The sequence below is a fragment of the Oncorhynchus nerka genome, linkage group LG4, assembly GCF_034236695.1.
Source record: "Oncorhynchus nerka isolate Pitt River linkage group LG4, Oner_Uvic_2.0, whole genome shotgun sequence".
Lineage (NCBI taxonomy): Eukaryota > Metazoa > Chordata > Actinopteri > Salmoniformes > Salmonidae > Oncorhynchus > Oncorhynchus nerka.
The window spans coordinates 68,574,976-68,596,731 of record NC_088399.1 but is presented as its reverse complement, the minus strand read 5'-3'; the positions used below and the strand labels follow the sequence as shown (position 1 = coordinate 68,596,731).

The following is a 21,756-nucleotide window of genomic DNA, read 5'->3' as shown; positions in this document are numbered from 1 at the left end:
AAGGGATACTGGTCTGTAGTTGTTGACATCGGAGGGATCGAGTGTAGGTTTTTTCAGAAGGGGTGCAACTCTCGCTCTCTTGAAGACAGAAGGGACGTAGCCAGCGGTCAGGGATGAGTTGATGAGCGAGGTGAGGTAAGGGAGAAGGTCTCCGGAAATGGTCTGGAGAAGAGAGGAGGGAATAGGGTCAAGCGGGCAGGTTGTTGGGCGGCCGGCCGTCACAAGACGCGAGATTTTTTTTTTGTGCCTCAACACAATCCTGTCTCAGAACTCTACGGACAATTCCTTCGACCTCATGGCTTGGTTTTCTGAAATGCACTGCCAACTGTGGGACGTTATACAGACAGGTGTGTGCCTTTCCAAATCATGTCCAATCAATTGACTTTACCACAGGTGGACTCCAATCAAGTTGTCGAAACATCTCAAGGAGGATCAATGGAAACCGAGCTCAATTTAGAGTCTCATAGTAACAGGTCTGAATACCTATGTAAATAACTTATTTCAGTTTTTTTATGTGTAATGTGCCAAAATGTCCGAACCTGTTTTCGCTTTGTCATTATGTGGTATTGTGTGTAGATTGCTGTTACGTAACAAAATGTGGGAAAAGTCGCTGGGTCTGAATACTTTCCGAAGGCACTGTATTTCCCACTGTCATTAGGAATGATCATTTTTATTTTATATACTGTGACATGAAAATGAAATGTAATGATTGATAACACAAACTTAATTCAAACATCTTAACATAGGTCTAATCAAAGCTCATTGGAGACCATTATAACGGTTTAAACCAATAAACCATAATGGAGACCGCAGATGCATACAAACCAGCTTTCTTTTCATCTGGTGTCTCTAATGGCCCTAGCCCTAAAGCGGTTCCTAGTCCTAAAGCGGTTCTTAGTCCTAAAGCGGTTCCTAGTCCTACGGAGGACTGGGTCCTTCGCCAGCTGGCCATGGAACTGCTTTCTCTGTGCTCCGGGTTAGGGTTCTGCAACTGGCGGCCGATGGGCAGAATTTGGCCAGCGGGTGATTTTATTTGGCCACCCAAATATGTTGTTGGACATGAAACACTAAAACATTTGTGTTAGGAAAGGGTTCCTAATGTTTGATATACTCAGTGTATTTGATCGTGTACAAATACTTTTGGTAGTGTATGTGGACACCTGCCTGTCAAATCTCATTCCAAAGTTATGGGCATTAATATGGAGTTGGTCCCCCCCTGCTATAACAGCCTCCACTCTTGTAGGAAGGCTTTCCACTAGATGTTGGAACATTGCTGTGGGGACTTTCTTCAATTCAGCCACGAGGATTAGTGAGGTTGGGCGATTAGGCCTGGCTCGCAGTCAGAGTTCCATTTCATCCCAAAGGTGTTCGATGGGGTTGAGGTCAGGGTTCTGTACAGGCCAGTCAAGTTCTTCCACACCGAGCTCAACAAACCATTTCTGTATGGACCTTGCTTTGTGCACAGGGGCGTTGTCACGCTGAAACAGGAAAGGGCCTTCCACGAACTGTTGCCACAAAGTTGGAAGCGCAGAATCGTCTAGAATGACATTATATGCTGTAGCATTAAGATTTCCCTTCACTGAAACTAAAGGGCCTAGCCCAAACCATGAAAAACAGCCCCAGACCATTATTCTTGCTCCACTGAACTGTACAGTTAGCACTATGCATTGGGGCAGGTAGCGTTCTTGTGGCGTCCGACATACCCATATTCGTCCGTCGGACTGACAGATGGTGAAGCGTGATTCATCACTCCAGAGAACATGTTTCTACTGCTCCAGAGTGCAATGGCAGTGAGCTTTACACCACTCCAGCCAAAGCTTGGCATTGCGCATGGAAATATTAGGCTTCTGTGTGGCTGCTCAGCCATGGAATGCCAATTCATGAAGCTCCCGACTAACAGTTATTGCGCTGACGTTGCTTCCAGAGGCAATTTGGAACTCGGTAGTGAGTGTTGCAACCGAGGACGGACAATTTTTACGAGCTTCAGCACTCGGCGGTCCTGTTCTGTGAGCTTGTGTGGCCTACGACTTCGCGGCTGAGATGTTTCTCAGAACAGGGCAAACTGGCTCTAACCAGAATAAAAAGACGAGTGGAAGGCCCTGGTGCACAACTGTGCAAGAGGACAAGTAAATTAGTGTCTAGTTTGAGAAACAGACGCCTCACAAGTCCTCAACTGGTAGCTTCGTTAAATAGTACACGCAAAACACCAGTCTCTACGTCAACAGTGGAGAGGCAACTCCGGGATGCTGGCATTCTTGGCAGAGTTGCAAAGAAAACGCCATATCTCAGTCTGGCCAATAAAAATAAAAGATTAAGATGGGCAAAAGAACACACACACTGGGCAGAGGAATTCTGCCTAGAAGACCAACATCCCTGAGTTGCCTCTTCACTGTTGACATTGAGACTGGTGTTTTTGTGGGTACAATTAATGAAGCTGCCAGCTCAAGAAAAGATCTGCCCGCTGCTCAATCTACTTGATGATCCCTGCTCTAGGGATTATCGGTGAACTACGGGTGTAGGACCACATAAGGACCTATACACTGTCAACACTATTATTATTCTGCACCCTATGAATATTCTATTGCAGTGTTAACTCATTCATATCAACATACCTATGACTCACCTGTATTTATTCAATTATCCCAGTGTCCCATAATGCACCGGTCGCACTCCTATATAATTTGAGAGACACTGGAACATGGCACAGACAATGGGAATTGTTATGCATGTTAACACAGGAGAGCAAGGAAAAGGTGGGAGGTAGAGGAGATTTAATATCACCCGTTTATTCTTTAAATTTTTAAAAAACATTTTCTGGGATGCTGTGATTTTACAGTACTGGTGTTTGCCAGCACATTGCACTCTGTCAGAAGGCTGCAGTAGTTCTCTCTCCTCATATTTGCTTGGTAGGTTCTCACTAGTTTTAACACTGTTCTCTCTCTCTCTCTCTCTCTCTCTCTCTCTCTCTCTCTCTCTCTCTGTGTTCTCTCTCTCCTAGGGTCATCAGTGTTGCCCAGTAACATGGCGTACTTTGGGAGCTCTCAGGATGAAGATGCACTGGATGATGAAGAGGAGTACGAGGATGTAAAGCCAGATGTCAGTGTGGCATCTACTTCCTGTCAGTCCACGCCCAGGAAGGGCAAACCCCAAGGGAAACATGCAATCAATGGCCACGGTATGACAATGTCCTCTTACTTACCTAACCTCAATGCTAACCCTACAAAACTATCCTCTTTCTCACCTACCCAACCCTGAACCTCCTGGGAAACACGCTGTCAACGGCTACGGTGCGACACTTCAGCCGTCATACTGCCAGCTCCCTTAGTCTCTATAGAACTCTGTACATGCAATAGAGTACGGTACCACACCCCACTCTGACCAATCACAACAGACATTTAACACTGACCAATCATGATTGAGGGCCGAAGGAAAACGGGTGGATTGGTTCAAATGGACCTAATGTGCACAAGAGACCCACACGGTTAGAGCTGTCTGCAACCGAGCATGGCTGAGTTGGATGGAGGGAGGTAGGGAAAGGGAGAGCATGGAGACTGAGGAACTCACATGGGAGTGTGGCAGGGAGCATTCCATCTTTCCACTCCAATTAACACTAGGAGGGAACAGCGGTAACAAGGTGTTTATGCATTCAGCTCACAGCTGGCCAGGGAGGAGGGGAACAGGGATGGAAAACAAGGAGCACACACCCCAAAGCTCCACCGCTCTCACACACACACACACTGTGTGTGGTTCTGAGGGGAGCTTGTCTTAATGAAACACGTCATGTTAAAACACAATGTGTCAGTGGTGATGAAGGCTACAAGCAGGCAAAGCCACGCAATAAATAGCTACATGTTATCAGTGGCATATGCTTGGTGTTGCTCAGCAACTTTCAGTGGTTATTATAGAAACACACACACTTGTAAGTACAGTGCTATGTTCCTGACTTTGTCGTCCTCCTCCCTGTGACACCAGATCCACCAGCCCAGGCAATCCCCATGGAAACAAGGCCAGTGTTCTTAGTTCCAAGTACCGGAGAAGCCGGTCTCTCAGTCAGTGGCCATTTTTAGCATGTATATCTGGGTCGGGAAAACTTTCTTTACATGCATGCCAGCAAAGCTACTAGACAGTACATGAATTGCCCTATAATGGTGACAAACTTGTTATGGCCTACATGGTGCTCTGCTGTTGGTACAGCTTCAACAGCCGTCCCAACACCATACCACCGCGACACCTGGCTATCAGCGGACTTAAACAAATGTGTTTTCTACTGACAATTGAGATGTACAAACTATGGCATAAGGGGACAACGAGCTTGTAGGAGGCAATCTGTAATTTTGATTAAGACATTAACGAGTGTGCTAGGACGGACGTAGTCGATATAACCATTTGTTCAGCACTTTTGAAATGTACAGCGACAATTCATAACATGGGCACATGGGCTACTAACAGCTTACTACCCAACATACACTTATGTATACTGTAGCTCAGAAAGTAATACTATCGCTCTGGCATATCACATCATTTATGCATTTATACAAGATATTTTTGGACTCGCCTTGCTGTGCTCCCTTGAACAGGAAGGTGATGCGTCGCTCCTTTGTGGGAACATTTTGTCATCAAAGTCTGGTATTCTCTTGATTTATGGTGCTTTCAAGATAACTTGGGGGGGTAGACCAGGTCGAATCATGACGACGTAAGGGATCTTCAGGTTGGAGCTCTCGAAAGAGGCCCTTGCAATTCCGATTTGGATTAATGTTCAAAATGTATTTTCCCAGTCTGAGCTTGTTTTCTTCCAAGTACCCAGTTGTCTTGAACTCACTGAAGTCAGAGATTTCCAGGTTTTGAGTGTGGCAGAAGTCATGCTGGATTGACAGCATGGCCAATGTTGAATGTTTATCATTTTAAGCTTGGAAAAGAGACCCTTAAACCCAGACTTTGACCACACAGCCACTCCACTGAATAGCAGGCTAATGATTGCTTTGCAATGCTTGCAGTTAGGCACTGATTGTTGAATTTGCGATTTCCAACTGTTGTAATGTTCTCTTCATATGACAAGGATTGAAAAGGATTTGCCAGTAGATGTCGACTTGATTAATGATGACTGCTAAGATTTTGAAAGTATCAGTCCAATCAAAGCTACTGTACATATGTGATTTGACATCATTTTATTTGTGGCCAATGACCTTGAGCCGCCTTGGTTGGGTTCTTCTAATGTAACTCTATGGCAGCACCCAAGGGGCTTGAGTTTTCGAGCATTACCCATAGATGTCGCAGTGACGTAGTGTCCACATGACTGACTGAACACTGAGCCAATCACGGTGCAGCTAAAGAACATTACCAACCCCAACGCTACGTATTGTCCACTGGCTGCCCCACCACGGAAGGCACTGAGCTCGGCTGAAACTGCATTTTCGAGCTGCCTTAAAGTCAAAAAGAGACCAAGTTTGTATGCAGCTTTATTAACTCAACGATTAGTATTACTTTTGCATTGTTTGCGAACTGATATGTGACGTATTAACATGCAAAACAGGCACACAAAAAAGACTGGTCACCACTGCTCCCAGTACAGTGTTAGGCCTGGTCTGTAAGTACCATAGAAGCCTGTATCCCAGTACAGTATTATACCTGGCCAGTACAGTACACTATAAGGCCGTGTGTCAGATGTGACACTTTTAAAATGTAGCGTGGGCAGTACTTCAGTAGTTTATTTGAGCTGCCGTGCACCGAGTGAGAAATCATAGAGCTCTGCTTTCATTACCCTGCACCTTGCTAACCCCAGCCATGTTTACATTTTCTAAATTAAACACCTTTTTATTGAGTTCAGTTTTCCAGTAGCTTTTCAAAACGATGAAGGGACTTAGACAGATGGGGGGGGACGAACCATGTCGTTTTATAAACGCCAGCGACTGTTGATATTAAAACACTGTAAAAAAATAACAAATAAATAGTGAACCTCCAATAAAATATAAAGAGAGCTATTGAATGTGTTAATTGGAATGGTTCAGACGGCTAATATCAGTGCTTCTGCTCTAGTCTGAGGTTAGCAGGGCTGTCTGGTGCTTGACCAATATAATGTTCACCACAAGTCACTGTACAAGACTGGAGGAAATATTTAATTGAAATGATAAATTCTTGTTAAAGTTTTAATATACACAGTGCCTTCAGAAAGTATTCACAACCCTGGACTTTTCCCACATTTTGTTACAGCCTGAATTTGAAATGGATGAAATGTATTTTTTTTTTTGCCTCACTGGCCTACACACAATACACCATAATGTCAGTGGAATTGTTGTTTTTATTTTGTACAAATGAATTACTAAAGAAAAGCTGAAATGTCTTGAGTCAATAAGTCTTCAACCCCTTTATGGCAAGCCTAAACACTTTCAGGAGTATTGCTTAAGTTCCATGTACTCTCATTGTGTGCAATAATAGTGTTTAACATGAATTTTGAATAACTTCCTCATCTCTGTACCTCACACATATATAATTATCTGTAAGGTCCCTCAGTCGAGCAGTGAATTTCAAACACAGATTCTACCACAAAGACCAGGGAGGTTTCCCAATGCCTCATGAAGGGCACCTAATGATTGGTAGATGGGTTAACATAAAAAAATCAGACACTGAATATACCTTTGAGCATGGTGAAGTTATTAATTACACTTTAGATGGTGTATCAATACACCCAGTCACTACAAAGATACAGGTGTCCTTCCGCACTCTGTTGCCAGAGGAAGGAACCGCTTAGGCCAATGGTAACTTTTTTAAAACAATTTAGAGTTGAATGGCTGTGATGGAGGAAAACTGAGGATGGATGAACAACATTGTAGTTACTCCACAATACTAACCTAATTGACAGAGTGAAAAGGAGGATGCCTGAACAGAATAAAAATATTCCAAAACATACATCCTGTTTGCAACAAGGCACTAAAATAATACTGCACTTTTTTGTCCTGAATGCAACACATTACCGTTCTCCATATTTTCAAGCATAGTGGTGGCTGCATCATGTTATAGGTATGCTTGTAATCATTAAAGACTAGAGTTTTTCAGGATATAAAAGAAACAGAACGGAGCTCAGCACAGGTAAAATCCTAGAGGAAAACCTGGTTGTCTGCTTTCCACCAGACACTGGGAGATGAATTCACCTTTCAGCAGTACAATAACCTAAAACACAAGGCCAAATCTACACTGGAGTTACCAGGAAGACATTGAATGCTCCTGAGTGGCAGAGTTAAAGTTCTGACTTTAAATATGCTTGAAAATCTATGGCATGACCTGAAAATGGTTGTCTAGCGATGGTCAACAACCAATTTGACAGAACTTAAAGAATTTTGAAAACAATAATGGGCAAATGTTGCACAATCCAGGTGTGGAAAGCTCTTAGACTTACCCAGAAAGACTCACGGCTGTATTCTCTGCCAAAGGTGCTTCTATTTACTTATGAAATTTAGATGTATATATTTAATTTTAATAAACATGTTTTCACTTTGTCATTATGGGGTATTGTGTGTAGATGGGTGAGACGTTTGTATTTAATCAATTTTGAAATGAAGGCTGTAACACAACAGAATGTGGAATAAGTCACGGGGTATGAATACTTTCTGAAGACTCTGTAAGCCAGCAGCATCCCTCCTACACTGCCCTGAAATCATATTTTCCTCTGTTGGTCCGGTGTTCAACCTCCTAAGCTGGTCTAAGGTCATCTTTCTTTCCTGTTGGTTCAGTGTTGAACGGCCCCAGCAAGGCGCCCCGAGACAGCCCCAAGCCCAGAGGGAAGGAGTGGGTGCAGGTGAGAGAGCGCAGTGAGAGAGCCGAGGCCCGGAGGGAGCAGGCCCTCAGCCAGCTAAAGGCTACAGCCAGGGGCCACACTACCAACGGACTGCCCCACAGGAGGGCCGCAGAGGAGCTCAGCAAGCAGGTACTGTATCATACTTCATCTATGCCTGAACAGTATGCTTCGTTGATTTGGCTAATATGTAACTCTCTAATGGTCATAAAGATGGCTGACCAGCATGCCTCCGTAGCCACCAGGCGCGTGATTAAAGAGCAGACATTATCGTCATTAGAAGAGCAGTAATGTGTTATGATAAAAAAAGATTATACATTAATAGAGTAACATGATAGCAGCATGCTCAGTGTTGTGTGAAATCCCTGAGCTCCTCTCCTCCCTTTGTCTCCATGTAATGATTGTATTTCAGTCTGCTACTATATTTAGTACTGAGGCTGGGTTGTGAAAGCTGCCTTCCTGTCCAAGACGTTCTGTTGGTTTAAAATAGCTCTACTAAGGAGGAGAGGTCGGGAGGAGGATGGAGAGTAACTTTGACTCGGCTCAAAAAGCACATTGTGCTTCTGACAACTGCGTGAACTAATCAGAATGGAGTGCTGGGGGCTTTGCCTCGTCAGAGAGGGTAGCATCAAGACTAGCAGCTCTCCCAGACGGCCAGCAGACGTGGCCGAGCCACGCTGTCTCATGTTGATGCCGGGCCTGTCGGTTTTAAGTGCCGCCAACTGACTAATTAAGGAACAATGAATCTCAATGAGCAGGGGAGAGCCAAGACAAACTACGCTCAAGTTATTGGCCTTTGTTCTATCCCCCCTCCTTCTGCCCTCCTCTCTCTGCTTTCGCTCTCTCCTTCTGATTACCCCCCCCCCCCCTCTCTCCTTACTCTTTACCTCTGTTCATGTGTTATGCTGGCAGATTTACCATCCTTGGCAACAGAGCTCCAATCATTTTGAGGTATTAGCATTTTGTGTTTTCTGATATTAACTGTGAGTGCAGCAGCAGGCTGATGTCCAATCCCCTGGCCGAAAGCATCAGGATCCCTTATCTGTGGAAGGAAATCAGCCATAGGTTAAATTATTATCATACAAGAACCCAATGGCCCTGTTGTATAGCAGTTAGAGTAAGCCAGAGTCATGATGTTTGATGAGATCCAAACTGAGGAATGTTAATTGCGCAGGAATATTGGGTTGCTGCTCCAGTATCCCGTTGACCTTTCTGTCTCAGTATAAAAGTCAATATTCTGAAGGCTATTCATGAAGACGAAGGCCACATCTTTTCAGCTATCACATTGGTGGATTTGTTTGTTTGTGTGTGTGTGTGTGTGTGTGTCTGTTTCTCTAAGCATTGGAAGGGTTACGTTTCTAGCTCCTCTTCCTGATCCAGTCTGTTTGTTGAGATGTTTGTTGAGATGGATCCAGTCTGTTCCTATAAGCAGCTGAGTTGCAGATGTTCCATGTAAATCTTCTCGCCATCCTGCAGATTGGCTATAGCAACACATGACGTCATCCTGGCCCTTCCCCCGCCACCCCCCCTCTTCCCACTCACGTGTGACCAAAATCCACTTCAGAGGGTTGGCTGTGTTTCTGTTCTCGTTCTCTCTCCCCCTCTCACCTCTGTTTCCGGCACTGAATTTTCTCCTTCGTTCTCACCAGTCCTTTGGTGCTTTCTACAGTAACATGGGGCCTTCTCCTGCTCCATGGGGCTGGGATGTAGCCCCGTCTTCTAACTCCCTCTCCTCTTTTCTCTCCTCTGCCTCGGACCAGACTATTACAGTGCAAGGCCAGGGCTCACGTGCACACCAACCCTCAAGGCTTGTTGCAGCAGCACAGTGCCAGTGAGCCCTCTAGTGGTGAAACTAAAGTAGACCACCACCCAGCCCGCTGTGCCTTCTTGTCAGCATATCTGTTCAGTCACAGTTGGCTGACTGGCTTTCTGTTTCTATTACTTTGGTCTTTGAGGCCAAACGGATGAGTTTGACCCTAAAGGAAGGTGTTTAAATTCTGCAGACGGAAGTCTTGTGAGTCTTATTTAATCTTTGGTTATGACCCTAACCTTCTAGAGTTCTAGAATCTGATGTGTTCGTTGGTTCTTTGCGTTATGTTTCGAGCCCCTGGTAGACGTCACGCTGCGTTTAGACATCATCACTCTGGCCTGCCGGAGCGACTCCGTTCTTTCTCTCTCAAAAATACAAGGGGCTTTATTGGCATGCGAAACGTGTTTACATTGCCTAAGCAAGTGAAATAAATAAAAGTTATAACTCAACCGATCAGTAACATTGCACTCTCAAAGGTTTGAAAATGATAGACATTTCAAGTGTTATATTATCCGCTATGTACAGTGTGTTAGCAATGTGCAAATAGTTGTAGTATGAATAGTAGGCGACGATAAATAAACAAATTATTGGTGGTATTTACAATGTTTGTTTGTTTGCTTCACTGGTTGCCATTTTTCTCATGGCAACGGGACACATCTTGCTGCTGTGATTGCACACTGAACAGATATGGGAGTTGATCAATGTTTATTTTTTTTATTCATTGTGGGTCCATAGGATCTGTGGGAAATGTGTATCTCCTATGGTGGTCATACATTGGACAGGAGGTTAGGAAGTGCAGCTCAGTTTCCACCTCATGTTGTGGGCAGTGTGCACAAAGCCTGTCTTCTCTTGAGAGCCAGGTCTGCCTATGGCTGCCTCTCTCAATAGCAATGGATTTTCTTAATTTTACATCAGTCACTGTGGTCAAATATGCTGTTTTTGTGGTTGATTCTTTCCAGTGTCAATTAGATATCTTTTTGCCTTTTTCATAATTTGTTTGGGTCAAATTGTGTTGCTGTCCTGGGGCTCTGTGGGGTCTTTGTGAATAGAGCCCCAGAACCAGCTGGCTGAGGGGCCTCTTTTCTAGGTGGATCTCTCTGTAGGTGATGGAATGTGTAGGCATTCTGTGTGTCTCTCGTCTCCTCTCTCTCTGTCGCCTCCCTTCTCCCCCCTCTCGCTCTCCATCCTCTGTATTTTTCCACTGTTGGAGTGGAAGGGGACAGGATTGATGAAGGGGGTCACATTTCACTCCCCTTATCTTTTAATAGCCTCTCTTTGTGCTGGCTGCACCTGATAGGAATACAATACAGCTGCGGCCCTGCTTCAAACGCAGCCGTCAAGCCTGCTGTCACCTCCCTCTGGCACCTCGCTGGTTCGATAACGCCATCCTCTCATCTCCTCTGCATAGTTTGCTTACAGCAGGGCTACTAGGTTCACTTACAACAGGGTGCTACTCAAACGGACAGGGATGCAGTGGGAAGAACAGCAGAGCAGCTAGTGGGGTCTAAGCAGAAAGCTGGTGTCCAGCTGCCAGAAACCCCAATGTATCCATCCCAGGGTCTCAGTCCAGACATCCCCTCTGTTTTGACTACACACAACTTTTCCATTTTACTACACACACACACACACACATGTATATTAACATGAATGACGTTTGTTCCCGTTCAGGTTGATGCTAGTCTGTATCGTGTTCTGGGGGGGGGGGGGGTTTAGGGGCAGCACTAAAACTAGGGCAAGTAAAAAAACATGACGGGAGAGAGGGAACAGAGAGAGTCGACTCTTCTACTGGTGGGTCTGGGTGGCTTTATTCCCCCAGCTGCCATTAGCCAGTGAGGTCCCCGATGTAACCCAAACTACCTACATTAGAGCTCACATGTTCAGCAGGGGTTCTCAGATCTGCAAAAAAAAAAAAAAGTTTATTTTCACCATTAAAGAGGTTAAGGAAACCATACCAAATAAAACTGGCTTTCTGCTGAGATGGGGTTTCAAGTAGTAACCCGTTTTGTACATACAGCAGTTGGCTCTGAAGTGAACCTCACTCTCCATGTTAGGGCCGGCATGGCTTTTTGATCTGTTGAAGCTGATACTGATCGTTTTTTGCCCTGCGAGGAGTGTTTGTCTATAACTAGCTGATTTGAAAGTACAGCAACCCTGTATAGGCTTTAATGAATGGCAGCAATTTCCGCATAGCATTTAGTTCTAACCCGAACTCTTTACTTTTATAGCTGTTTCAGCGAGTTAATGTTTGCTTGGAGTTTTTACTTCAATGTCAAGCGCCAGCTCCTGAGAGTGTTAGTGCAGTGAGTCTGTGTTCTATGTTTCTGCACTACAGTATGTGAATAAACAACTCCATGTTTCTGGTCTCTCTCTCTCGCCTCCCACTCTCAGGTCTCTAAAGTGAACGGAGTCACACGGGCGTCCCAAACAGGCAGGCACACGGCCGGTGCCAAAAAACCGAAAGACTTCAGACTGCCGTCCAAAACTGTGAATGGCCTCATCACATACACCAAAGGAAAACGAGAAATGGTCAAGAAAACCAAACTGAACAAGCGCAAACACAGCACTGCTGCTACCCATAGAGCCCAATAGCAACAATCGCCACCACAACCACCTCCAGCGCCACCAGCGACTCCCCCTCTCCAACTCAGGAAAAGCCCAGAATAGCAAAGCAAAAACAAGCAAACAGGTGCTATTATCCAATGGGGTGCACAAGGTGACCAATGGGGGCGGAGTGCGCTTCAACGGGCACCTCTGTGCCAAGCAGGAGGTGGGCAGGCAGGGGCGTGAGGGACTGAGGAACTCCAAGCGGAGGCTGGAGGTGGCGGTGGCTGCCATCGGGCGGTGGCTGACTCCCAGGGTAAGCTGGTCGTCCTGGAGACTAACCCCAACCGTAAGAAGACCAAACAGAACCAGAGCAGCCCCCTGGACAGTAAGACCAAGCACCAGACCAGTCCTCTGGAGACACGCAGTAAGAAAGCGTGTCAGGGCAAGGCCTCGGTCCCTAACGGACACATCGTCATGGAAACCACCCCTCCCCCCTCCCTGCTAGCCCCACCCCCTCCCTCCACACCACTAGCCAATCCAGAGCCAGGGCGTCAGCGGCCCAAGCGAGCGTCAGCCGGCAAGTTGATGTTCATCAGACAAGCACAGCACCGGGTGCAGGCTGCCTCTAACCCTAACCACACCCACACCCTTAACCGCTCAACTACCTCAGAGTCGCCTGGCCACACCCCCGGGCATACCCCTCACAAACCATCAGAGCCTCGGCCTGACAGGGAGTGGGAAAGGGAGAAGGAGCGGGATAAAGAGAGGGCGGAGAGGAGCAGGGCGAGCTGGGCAGCGTTGGGTGAGGCACCAGAGTTCTGTCCCACCCAGCGGGAGTTCCAGGACCCCCTGGTGTACCTGGACTCTGTGCGGGAGGGGGCGGAGCCCTGCGGACTGTGTCGGGTGGTTCCCCCGGCTGACTGGCGCCCAGAGTGCAAACTGAATGATGAGATGCGCTTTGTGACCCAGGTGCAGCGCATCCACAAGCTAGGCCGTCGCTGGGGCCCTAACGTACAGAGGCTAGCCTGCATCAAGAAGCACCTCAAATCTCAGGGCATCACCATGGAAGACCCCCCACTCATCGGTGAGTCTAACTGACTGTCCATACTTTACCAGCAACACTACCCTAACACTGGTCATCAGTTAGTCTGACAGTCAGACACACTCACATAAGCTGGACAACTGTCTCAAAACGGACCTCTTTAGCAAACATCACAAAAATTGGGTATTGACATTATTGACAATCCAATAAAATGTTTGTTGCATTCCATCAACCGTATCTGGTATTTATACTGTGAGGTCAATATCAGTGTTCAGATGTGGCCTGTATGTCTGAGACAATATAACTATACCCAGCAGCTTGTCTGTCATTTTAGATTTCTCACTCAGCAGCTTGATGTGTTTTAAACAGCCTCTAGCCCAGTCAGTCTATATGGCTGAAATAAATGTTTACTGAATCGGTTTGAGAATACGGTCCAAATTTGTAGTGCTATCATACTATTGCACTGTTGGCGTGAGGAACTCAAGAATTTCGCTACACCCGCAATAACATCTGCTAAATATGTGTATGTGACCAATACAATTTGATTTGATCATTACTGTAGGAGTGTTAAACTCATGGCCATAGACCCTAACCCATCTCTCTCTCCCCAGGCAGCTGTGGGTTTAGGGTTAACTCTATCTGACCCCATCGATCTGTCTCTTCCCCCCAGGTGGCTGCGAGGTGGACCTGGCTCGGTTCTTCCAGCTGATTAATGACATGGGTGGCATGCAGCAGGTGATGGACCTGAAGAAGTGGAGTAAACTGGCTGATCTGCTGCGGATCCCCAAGTCAGCCCAGGACCGGCTGGCCAAGCTGCAGGAGTCCTACCTCCAGTACCTGCTGTCCTATGACTCTCTGTCCCTAGAGGAGCACCGGCGCCTGGAGAGGGAGGTGCTGCAGGAGAAGGAGGGCCTGGAGCGCCGCAGGGGGCCCCTGGAGGGCCACACAGAGAGGAGCCTGACCCTGCCACGCTACGAGCCCAAGAACGGGCTGGTCGGCAGTCTGGTGCAGCACAGCAACGGTCAGCTGTGCAGCCGGCTGAAGGAGCTGGACAGTCAGCAGCTCAAGGTGGGACGCCGGAGGCTGTTCTCTCAGGAAAAGAGGAATGGAGAAATGACACAGCAGGAGGAAGATGAGGAGGAGGAGAAGGGGGTTCTCAGCGACCAGCACAAGTGTATTTACAAGGTGATGCAAGGGCAACAACTTTGCACATCCTTTTTAAATTAGTGTTTTTGTTCATTACTCTCATGCTCTGCTCATGCTACAAGGCAAACTTGGTAGTGTAGCTCCAGTCTTCCTGTTTGTCTGCCTGCTCTGTTCTGTTCTAGCTGATGGAATGTAGGTCAGTGCTGAGCTGGGTGAAATGGACCCACAGACAGCAGGCCACTGCCTCTACTCAACATCGTTCTGATCTGCCTCTGTTACCCCTGCCCAGACATCGAGACACACACACACACACACACATACCACAGCTTCATGACCCAGATGTGATGTTGTGTTGTTTCTAACCGTCTCCTTCCTCTGAACCTGTCTGATCATGACATCTCAAACACTGTTCTAGTCTGGATTCCATTTCAATCTTTTCCCTCTTTTTCTTGTAACCAAATCCCCAACACAAGCAGACCCATGAGATGTGAGTTCAGTACAGTAACCTAGCTCTCACATAGAAGAGGGGTGAGGAGAGGGTGTATTTCAGCGGGGTATTAAGTCCAGGGACGGTACAGGCAGATTTATAGACTATCAACACCCCTCCATTCTGAGGTGTCCCGGCGAAGGTTCATATGAACTACAGTCAAGCTCTGAAACGTTCAGGACAGACATGCAGCTGCAGAGACTTGCAATACAGTGCGTGTGTTTACAGGTTACCTGGCTTTGTTTGATGCTAAAGCTGTACTGTCCTGATGTGGCTTCTCTTGTTGCAGGGGAAATCTGTATCGCTCACCAACTTCTTCAGGATAGCCAGGAACACCATGATCATGTGCTTTAACAAAGAGCCTGGGGCTGCTGAGGTCGAGGTAAGAATGGATCTAGTCTCAATCCCTACTGGCCTTCATGTAGAGGTCAGCTCACTACTGTAGCATTCCATTGACCTCCATTTATTAGTCACTGTACATTTTTGTTTTGTTCAGTATGCAGATTTATCTATCGTTTCTCCTATTTGTCTTCCTTTACAGCAAGAATACTGGAGGATAGTGGAGCAGAGGCACTGCCATGTGGCAGTGCATTATGGGAAAGTGGACACCAACACACACGGAAGTGGCTTCCCCGTGGGAAAGTCAGAGCCATTTTCTAAGTAAGAACCCAATGTCATCACACCCTAAACACAGTAATACTGTTAAAAAATAGAGTTAAAAAATATATCTCTTGACTGGCCACTGTGTAATGACTTATTCTCTCCGTTTCAGACATGGATGGAACCTCACTGTCCTCCCTAATAATTCTGGATCCATTCTGCGGCATCTTGGAGCTGTGCCCGGTGAGATATCCAACCCGTCATCCTCACCCCTGAGGCACACGTCTTTCTGAGACAATGTGATGCCTGTTGTGGTGTCTGCTATGTAAAAACTGACTTTTCTCTCCCCGTAGGGGTCACCATTCCTTGGCTGAACATTGGCATGGTCTTTTCTACCTCATGCTGGTCTCGAGACCAAAACCGCCTTCCATACATTGATTACTTACACACTGGTGCTGACTGCATTTGGTAAGTATCCCAACATGACCACCTCTGGGTCTCTCTTCCTCCTCACAGGTACATGTGTACTGTACAAGGACATTACAAAGATGTGTGGTTTTTCTAAGGTGACATGGAATACGTGATATAAAACATAATGCCATTGATAACTCTGATCAGACTTGTAATTAGCTGATCAAATTCCACCTTCATTGAACACACGCCAGTCTTTTGAAAATATGTATTGATGCCAAAGTGGCTCGCATTAAAGCTACATTTACTTACAACAAGAAATGACTGGGGGTAGCGAAAGACACCGGCGTTAGTGTGTTGTGTATTGACCTGTTATGAAGGCAATGTTTAATCTCTTTGCATTAGCCCAACTTCAATGTAATGGTAATGAAGGGTTTGAGAAAGGGCGGTGGCTCTAGACATCCACCAGCCCAACCCCTCCCTCCCCATGTGTGCTACCTGCCCATTGGTGGTGACACAGGTGAGTAGAAATGTGCTAGGAGGTTCCTGAGATGAAGGCAAGTCATAATCATCATAATTGACTGCCTGCGATCTTGAAGTATGAATGTTCCACTCATCTTTTCATTCTATCTGAATGTCCGAAAGTTACAGGAAGTGCTAATTTGGGATGCCCTAGGACAAGCATAAGTCTGTTACACTATTCCCAGAGTACTTAGTTTTCCAGTGAATCTGTTAAAAATAGGTCTCATTCTAATATGCAATCAACATCCTCCATTTGACAGATGAAACCACAGACAGACCGCTCTACCTGCAGTCTGTCTACAGGCTATGATCCCCACAGGAAAGCCACCTCTTTAGGATCTCATTCTCTCTCTCAATCTTTCTCTAACCTTTTGAGGCAGAGCGTAAGCACAGACCGACCTAACTCTGACTGTTCAAAGCTGAGGGGTTACACAGCACAGCCGATGTCCAGCATAACACACACTCTTGCATGAGCCTGATTGGTCCTCTCTCGCCCTACCAGGTATTCTATTCCTGCTGAGGAGAAGGTGAAGCTTGACAAGGTGGTTCACACACTGCTGCAGGCCAACGGGACCCCTGGGCTGGAGATGCTGGAGAAGAACATCATGATCTCTCCAGAGGTGCTTTGTCGAGAGGGTATCAAGGTCCACCGCACCGTCCAGCAGAGCGGTCAGTTCGTGGTCTGCTTCCCCGGGACCTTTGTGTCCAAGGTCTGCTGTGGCTACAGTGTCTCGGAAACTGTGCATTTTGCCACCCCCCAGTGGATGAACCTGGGATATGAGGCTGCTAAGGTGAGTCTGAAGCCGGAGCTGCCACCCTGTGGCCATTTAGAGACATAGCTCATTGTCAGCCACAGTGTCTCTATTTATTTTTGATTTAACCAGTCAAGTCAGTTAAGAACAAATTTTTACTTTACAATGACTGCCTACCACGGCCAAACCCTCCCATAACCCGCCCTATGGGACTCCAGATCACGGTTGTGATATAGCCCGGGATCGAACTAGAGTCTGTATTAACGCCTCTAGCACTGAGATGCAGTGCCTTAGACCGCTGCGCCACTCGGGAGCCCTAGCCTAACCCTGTTCCTGGAGAGCTACTGCGTCCTGTAGGTTTTGGCTTCAAATGTAATTTAGCACACCTGATTCTAATAATTAGGTGGTTGATAAGATTAATCCGGTTAGTTACAACTGGGGTTGGAGCTGAAACCTACAGGAGGGTATTGTAGCTTTCCAGGAACAGGGTTATGCAGCACTGCTCTACAGTCTATACAGGTTTTTGTTCCTGTTCATTAGTGTAGTGTCATGTGTAATCTGGTTGATACAAAAGGCTGTAGGATATTCTGTCAATGTTCTGTGTTAACGCAGTGTCTCTCTGCCTTCCCACTGTAGGACCTGAAATGCCGGCACATAGCCAAACCCTTCTCCATGGAGAAGTTACTCTACCAGATCGCCACGGCCGAATCCAAACGCGAGAACGGGCACATTCTGACTACGATCTCCGCCCTTCTCAAAGACCTCAGGTCGGTAGCCATGGAAACCGGGCACATCAAAACATGGATGCTGTCACGGCCTTGTTCCTCATCCTCTGTTGCCATGCCAGTATGATCAAAGACATAGCTCAGTCGAACTGTGCTCAAAGCCAAGTTGAAAATATCCCAAAATCTTCTGTTTCAAATACACTCCATGATTTAATGGGTGGGCTTACTGTCTACGTCAGGGCGGAAAGACCTTTAGATAGTACTGTTTGCTGTACTGAGCTTTAATCACAACGTTGTGAATTGCTGTGTTCTAAATCACTGAGTTGTTGCTCCGCTCTAATAGGAACATAGAGATGAGACAACGACAGGAACTGTACGAGGCAGGGCTTCTGTCCTCTGCCCGCTACGGAACACATGATAACAGCCTGTTGCCCGGTGATGGACGCAAGAAACCCAGGAAGTGGCTGGCGCTGGAGTCGTCAGAGAGACGCTGCCAGACTTGCCAACACCTCTGCTACCTTTCCATGGTGAGAGCTGGCCCATGGGGAATAGTGCTAGGCTTCATTTGGGTCGGGACTAGAGCTGGTACTGGGCAAGTGTGAATGTAGTTAACCACTCCATGTACGGGCGGCAGGTAACCTAGCGGATACGAGCATTGGGCCAGTAACCAAAAGGTCGCTGTTTCGAATCCATAAGCTGACTTGGTGACAAATCTGACCATGTGCTCTTGAGCAAGGCACTTAAACCCTAATTGCTCCTGTGCGTCGCTCTGGATAAGAGCGTCTGCTCAATGGTTTAAATGTAAAGATGAATTTAGTTTACCATTCCATGAAAAGATGTGTTGAGTTCTGAGTTGTGATGTCCATCCCAGGTGGTCCAGGAGAATGAGAACGTTGTCTTCTGTTTGGAGTGTGCTTTGAGATACGTGGAGAATCACAAGTCCTGCAGAGGCCTCAAGATGATGTATCGTTACGATGAGGTAAGATTCCATCCCAGCAAACCGGGAACATTCCCAGGACATTAGCTAACATTCCCATTAAGGGCTCTATTCAATTTATCACTGAAGCGTTACAGATTGCGCAATGGAAAATGATCATAACATTTCTGATTGAGCCATCGTATGGAGCATTTAACATGAATACTGTCTCTGCCGCCGTGGGAACATTGCCTTTAAATTGGGCTTTAAGGCTGAACTTCCACGATACTGTTTGAATAGAGGTATAAGTTCTAGTTCGGCTTTTATCGAACATTATGATGAAAACATTAATTAAACGAGCTTTAATCACAACGTTGTGAATTGCTGTGTTGATGTTGATTAAACGTTTGATGTTTGACGTTTGATTTAAATGTTTTTTTTAATGTTTTAAATGAAATATCCTTTGAATGTCTTCCTAACATTCACAAAAATGTTGTCCACAACATCTGTAACAACCCACACAGAACATTCCCCTAAGTTTCTTATGTTTCCAGGTAATGTAATAAATGTGTTCTGGAAACGGTCTTCCAACCAGGTGAATGTTTTATACAAAAATTGTATAATCATCAGCACAACTGGACAGTTTTTGTGTCATTAGAACTTTTTGGAACAATTTTGGTTTGCTGGGATGACCCGCTCTTATCTGGGTAGAATTGATCAGAACCTTCAACAGCGGAGTGGTGTAACGTGCAATGTTTGGATAAATATGATATTTGTTCATTTATAGTGTAGTGTTCATTATAACACACATGTTCTGTCTAATTCCTCCATTCTCTGGCTGTGCCCCCCCAGGAGCAGATTAACAGCTTGGTGAAGCAGGTGTGTGGTAAGGCCCTGGGGAAGACGACTGAGAAATGTAACGGTGCAAGCCCCATCAAACCACCACCTAAACGCGGACCCCGGAAGAGAGAGACCGTGGAGGTGTCCCTGTCCCGCCTCTCCTCTTCCCACCTGTCTCCTGCAGCCGTCACATGAGGACGTTAACACCCCCCACTGCCCCTCCATCTTAGTTTGGAGAATCACTGTTGTCCTTTTTTTAAAGAAAGAAAAAATATAATGCCCCAAATCTCCCACGCAACCTTACTATGACGAACTACCCCACCCACCCCCTTAGTATGGCAAACTTGTGAAAGCAAGCAGTCTTTTTTTGCACTAGCACGGGAAATGTTTTTTCAGTTGATTTTTTTTCTGGGGGGGGGGGGGGGTTTAGCATTAATTGAAACGTTCACAGGTAAATGCTGTGCCCCTTTCACTGCCCCTCCCCCCCCAATGTGTGCAGTCAGACCCATCGCCATCTGTCACTCAACTGTGAACAAAGGGATGAGTGGAGAAGGTGCTCCTTTTTTCATTTTATTGAAATGACGCAAGTAGAACCCAAAGTTCTCTCATCTTTAGTTTTTGAAGATTAGTTATTTTTATTCTCCTCTGCCTGCAGAAGCTCCTGTTGTTCAGGGCCTGTTGCTCCCTAACCCACGCCAGGTAGAACTTGAAAGGCAGATGTGTTTTGGCTGGCTTGTTTTATTTGGGATTTTAGCTTTGATTTTTAGATTTTGAGGAAGTCTTCTGTGTTTATTTTGTCATCGTTGTTTCCTTTTTCTTTGTTACTTGTGGAACTAGTGGTGCCGTGGGCTGTATGTCAGAAACACAGCCTGGGGTGCCGTGGCTGTATGTCAAACGGACCAAGGTGCCATGGCTGTATGTCAGAAATACAGACCTCGGTGCCGCTGGTCTCTGTCTCTGTAGTAGGAGGGAGGCCTCCTTCGCTAGCAAGTGAAAACTGTGCCTGATACTCAACAAAGAGATCCATTGTTTTTGGTGCTGTTGGTTATTATTACTGTATAACAATACAAAAGAAAGGTGGGGTGCTGGCTAACTGCTAGCCCCTTCTCCCACAGGGCGGTAGCCTCTAGGCTCTCCTCTCCCATAGGGTTAGGGTTCTCGGCTCTCCTCTTCTCGATGTGCAATCATGTTAACATTCCATTCTTCCAGTCCTACTGTTTCATCTGTATCAGTTAACATTAATTATTTTATTATTTTCTATTTTGATTGTGTTTTTGTTCTAATGTGTGAGTAGAGTCACTAGTCAAAGGGTGTGAAATGTGAAATATGGAAATCCACGTTTTGTTTTGGGGTGTGTATTTTGGGTTTTTCCCTTTTTTTCAGATGTATTATGAATTATTTTAGCAGAAGGTCCAACACAACATACATTTTTGTACATAATCCTGTAAATGTCTTTAAATACTCAAGCCTTTTCTGGGGTGAAGGAAGGAAAATGATACCATTTTAAAGGTATTACAGGAAGCAAGGGAGGAAGTGCTTGATGAAGAAAAGCCTTACGTTTCAGTTTCTTCATCTGTGTGAGTTTGATGCTTACAGGGTTGCTCTGGTTACGTGTATACATTTTAAGTGCTGCTTACATCACTAAGACAAAGATATGGAGTAGCTATGGCCCCCTAGTTTTTTTTAAAGTTTATTTTTTCTCCTTTAGCTTTACTTTTTTAAAGAAAAGGGAACATATGTTCACAAAAATGTACTGAAAATTCAACAATGTAGTAGCTCCTCATGTTGCACTGAGCTTGCCAGTGGTGGCTGACAAGGTGATCCTATTATCCAGTTTGTTGGTGGTTGTTGTCCTTTACAGAAGACTGAACTGTTTTAGGAATATTTAATGAAAACCAAGTCGGTCGTTTTCAACAAAAGTGGTTAAGTTTTTATGGCCTTACAATGTATTTTATTCAGATTTCTTTGCAATTTTCTTTTTCTACAGTATAAACTATTGCTCACGGTCTGGCAAGTTAATTTATTAGCACTGCGTCTCCATCTTTCCTTCCACTTGGAAAGAGTTCATGTTGGTTATATTGCCAGTTTTTTACTTTTGCAGTTTGTACTAAAGGTTTAATAAAAACGTACAGACAATTCACTGTCTTTTCTTTTGAACCTGCGTGTCTGTCGTTG

The 21,756-nt window shown here is 45.7% G+C and overlaps 1 protein-coding gene across 1 annotated transcript in view; it reads left to right on the top strand.

Annotated features, from left to right (window-relative positions):
* LOC115128510 (protein Jumonji-like) overlaps positions 1 to 21,738 on the top strand; it is a 91,440-nt gene extending 69,702 nt beyond the window's left edge. Inside the window, 15 exon segments of the mRNA XM_029658402.2 lie at positions 2,999 to 3,175; positions 7,725 to 7,918; positions 11,985 to 12,179; positions 12,181 to 12,433; positions 12,436 to 13,224; positions 13,853 to 14,367; positions 15,105 to 15,197; positions 15,357 to 15,475; positions 15,588 to 15,658; positions 15,769 to 15,883; positions 16,851 to 17,139; positions 17,737 to 17,867; positions 18,169 to 18,352; positions 18,697 to 18,804; positions 19,594 to 21,738. Coding sequence (XP_029514262.2) covers positions 2,999 to 3,175; positions 7,725 to 7,918; positions 11,985 to 12,179; positions 12,181 to 12,433; positions 12,436 to 13,224; positions 13,853 to 14,367; positions 15,105 to 15,197; positions 15,357 to 15,475; positions 15,588 to 15,658; positions 15,769 to 15,883; positions 16,851 to 17,139; positions 17,737 to 17,867; positions 18,169 to 18,352; positions 18,697 to 18,804; positions 19,594 to 19,776 — 3,416 coding nt within the window. The 3' untranslated portion in view covers positions 19,777 to 21,738.
* Positions 21,739 to 21,756: the final 18 nt, after the last annotated feature.